This window comes from Triticum aestivum, chromosome 3D (genome assembly GCF_018294505.1).
Source record: "Triticum aestivum cultivar Chinese Spring chromosome 3D, IWGSC CS RefSeq v2.1, whole genome shotgun sequence".
Classification (NCBI taxonomy): Eukaryota; Viridiplantae; Streptophyta; class Magnoliopsida; order Poales; family Poaceae; genus Triticum; species Triticum aestivum.
Genome location: NC_057802.1, coordinates 502,083,833 through 502,086,709, shown reverse-complemented (window position 1 = coordinate 502,086,709; position 2,877 = coordinate 502,083,833). Strand labels below are relative to the sequence as shown.

Sequence of the window (2,877 nt, the reverse complement as noted above, 5' to 3'; positions counted from 1 at the left end):
TTCAATGCACGTTACTAGCATTTTTGTGGAAAATTATTTTCATCAACATTTCCCCCTTTGCATTCTATATTACTAGCAATTATTTTGTCGCTCTTTGCACCCTTCTTCCTCATACTCTATTGGCCAATTTACTTGATCAGCACTTCTAATTTATATGTGGTCAGTATTACACAACAACATACCATTTGTTCTGTGTTTGTTGAGTGTAGGATCATTTGCAGTATAAAGTGCAGTTTCACCGGCGACCATACACAACAATATTTGCAGAACAGCAACGAAAAACTTGAGGAACCATTCCATGTACATGGCTAATTTTCTCGACAAGGAATTTTTTTCACTGCACAAAAATGTTTAGACGTGTGATCTTTATAGATTAGCCAAGTATTTGGTGTTCTTTCGACAAAGGTAATACCATGGTGCCAAAACCTGCTCTTGAGTTATTTCCCATTCAAAATATCGTGCCAAAACCTGCTTGTTCATCAAGGTGTGTGGTTTCGACTAGCATCACACTAAAATCAATGAAGGAGGTCCTCAACAGATATTTGATCTCCCAGATCATCCAACGGGGCATGATTAGATCATGCGACGGTGACACAATAGCATGTTCAAGGTTTTGGCATCTACCTTGAACAAACCTCGTAGTTGGACGGCTTTCATGATCGGTGTTGTCTCAGCATGCAGGTGATCGCTCATGGGAAAAAGAGGACATGGGGCAGCGAAAGCTTGCGAGGGTTAGGGTTTCTTGTTGTGTGTATGCAATGGTGACATGCACTTTCGATTCTAGGGTTCAACGACGAAGACGACCATGGCTCTAGGATGCTAGTCCTTAGGCCCACGTGCATGAGGACTTCCCGGCTGCCATGAACAAGGTCAGGCCGATTCCGGTAGGGGAACGGTGACAATGACGTGTCGGCGACTTGTTCTGGCGGTGGTAGTGGTAGGACCTCGATATAATTTTTGTTATGTCTGGAGTGCTTTGTACCCAACTTCTATAATTGATTCAGACTTTTCGTAGAAAAAAGTTGTGTACAAATGATTGCTAAATTAGTAAGTACACTAAGTACAAGAAGCTAGTGCATGCACTATGCGCCATGTTTAGAAGAAACACTGGCCAAGCAGGCAGAACGGGAAGGGGATCTCCACTGCGGTCCCACTGTTAGTTATGCCCATGCCGCTGCCGCTATCCCTGCCGCCGCCCTCGAACTCCGGTACCTGCTGCACCCCGGAGCTCGCAGAGGGCTCCTCGAAGGTTGGGAGTTTCAGTGGCATCGACTCCGCCCATTGCCCGACTCTGGCTCCGCCCATGGCCGTGTCGCCGAGAGCCAATAGCGGTGAAGGCGCCGGGTGAAGCGGGGGTACAATGGGAAAGGAAGCAAAATCACGGGAAGGCAACTGCATGCGCTGGAGCTTCTTCTCGGCTGCCTGTTGAAGAAGGTGGAGGGAGGTGGCGTTGGGATCCTCGTCGAGCCGGGCAAGTAAGGGCATGAGCTGGTCACTCCGCAGCTCCGTCGCCTGCAGTCGCCGGCTCATCCGCGCCAGCTGCTCCCCAATAGCCGTCTGCTCCTGCCGCAGCCTCCGAACCTCCTCGAGCAGCGCCTCCCTCCCCTCGTCGTCCTCTTCCTCCTCCACTTCCTCTCCTATATTGGCCACCACGTGCTGCTCGCCGCCGCCGACGAGAGACGAGCAAGAGGCCTCGCCGCGCTTCTTCTTGCGGCGCACGATGCGCGGCAGAAGGTGCTTCTGGCCGCTCAGGAACGACTCGTGCGCGAACTCCCATCGGTCCGGGTGCACCTTCCGGAAGCCCTGCACAGCAATCTCATCGTAACAAATTAAGCAGACATTTCGCAAGAGTACAGTGCACGTGCAAGCCTAGGTCGAGTACCATTAACAGACTACGGATCACTAGTATTACTAGGACAACAAAGGCCAAAGGAAGGCGGCACGGGAAAGGAAGCCTCACTAGTTACTCACGTAAGAGTTGAGCTGGCGGACGAAGCTGGAGAAGTTGCCGTGCTTGAAGAAGCATGGGAGGAGGAGCTGCGAGAAGCCGGCGACGTCGGTGACGAGGAAGCTGTTGTTGTCCCTCCCCCACCTGACAAACGCGTCCGTCCTAGGGTCGCTCACCAGCTGGTACGTCTTGGCCACGAACGGCGCCGTCTCGAGCTCGCCGATCAGCCCCAGCGCGAGCTCCGTGTGGAGGCCGTCCATCCTAGCTATATCCTATGTGCTACCGGGCCACAGGGAGCTCCCGATTAGCTGCCTACTTGCTCTCCACCACGACCGGGTGGCGGACCTCAGGCACTGGGAGTTCCCTCTACTCTATGTCACTACCGGACGTCAATATCCCTCAAAAGGGCAAGCAGGCAGGTCTGATTGCTAGCAGAGAGGGGCCGGTGGCCGGCAAACTTTATGCAGCGTGCTTGACAGGAGGACGCTAAACGCCTAAACTAATACTGTAACCCATGAGTGATGACCTTACCCATTCGTGGTTATTAATGTATATAGTATAATTGACGTATGTGAGCTTGGAAAACAGATCCTTCGCACACGCTACTAGTAGCATGTCGATCGATCCCCAGCCTTCTTGGCGTTGCCATCGCGTTCCGGTGATATATCGCTGAAACCGTGCCGCCTTTTGGACCAGAGCGTGCTCCAACAGTGCAAGAAATGACAACACAAAATCAAAGCCCAGCTAACCCAACTCCAACTACCTCGATCGTCTGGACGTGGTCTCTCTCAAGCTTGTTCCTCTCGATCTGGCCGCGGAGTAGGAGCTAGCACATACCAGGTTGTCAACTTGTGCGTCTCCTCGCACTGTGTTGGTAATGCGATCGATCGCCTAGCTCGATCACACACTAGGCTTCCCTTGTAGCAGCA

The 2,877-nt window shown here is 52.1% G+C and overlaps 1 protein-coding gene across 1 annotated transcript; it reads right to left on the bottom strand.

Moving 5' to 3' along the window:
• Positions 1-1,009: 1,009 nt before the first annotated feature.
• On the bottom strand, positions 1,010-2,229 carry LOC123075094 (heat stress transcription factor C-1a-like). The gene is made up of 2 exons (XM_044497772.1): positions 1,972-2,229; positions 1,010-1,803 (listed from the first exon to the last, which is right to left on the bottom strand). The coding sequence occupies exons 1-2, from the start codon at positions 2,206-2,208 to the stop codon at positions 1,096-1,098; spliced, it is 945 nt and encodes a 314-aa protein (XP_044353707.1). The 5' UTR covers positions 2,209-2,229; the 3' UTR covers positions 1,010-1,095.
• Between the last annotated feature and the right edge of the window lie 648 nt (positions 2,230-2,877).

Coding starts and splice junctions, on each gene's coding strand:
- LOC123075094 (XM_044497772.1), bottom strand. CDS start 2,208: ATGGACGGCCTCCACACGGAGCTCGCGCTGGGGCTGATCGGCGAGCTC. Junction 1,804..1,971: donor TCCGCCAGCTCAACTCTTAC/GTGAGTAACTAG, acceptor ATTGCTGTGCAG/GGCTTCCGGAAGGTGCACCC.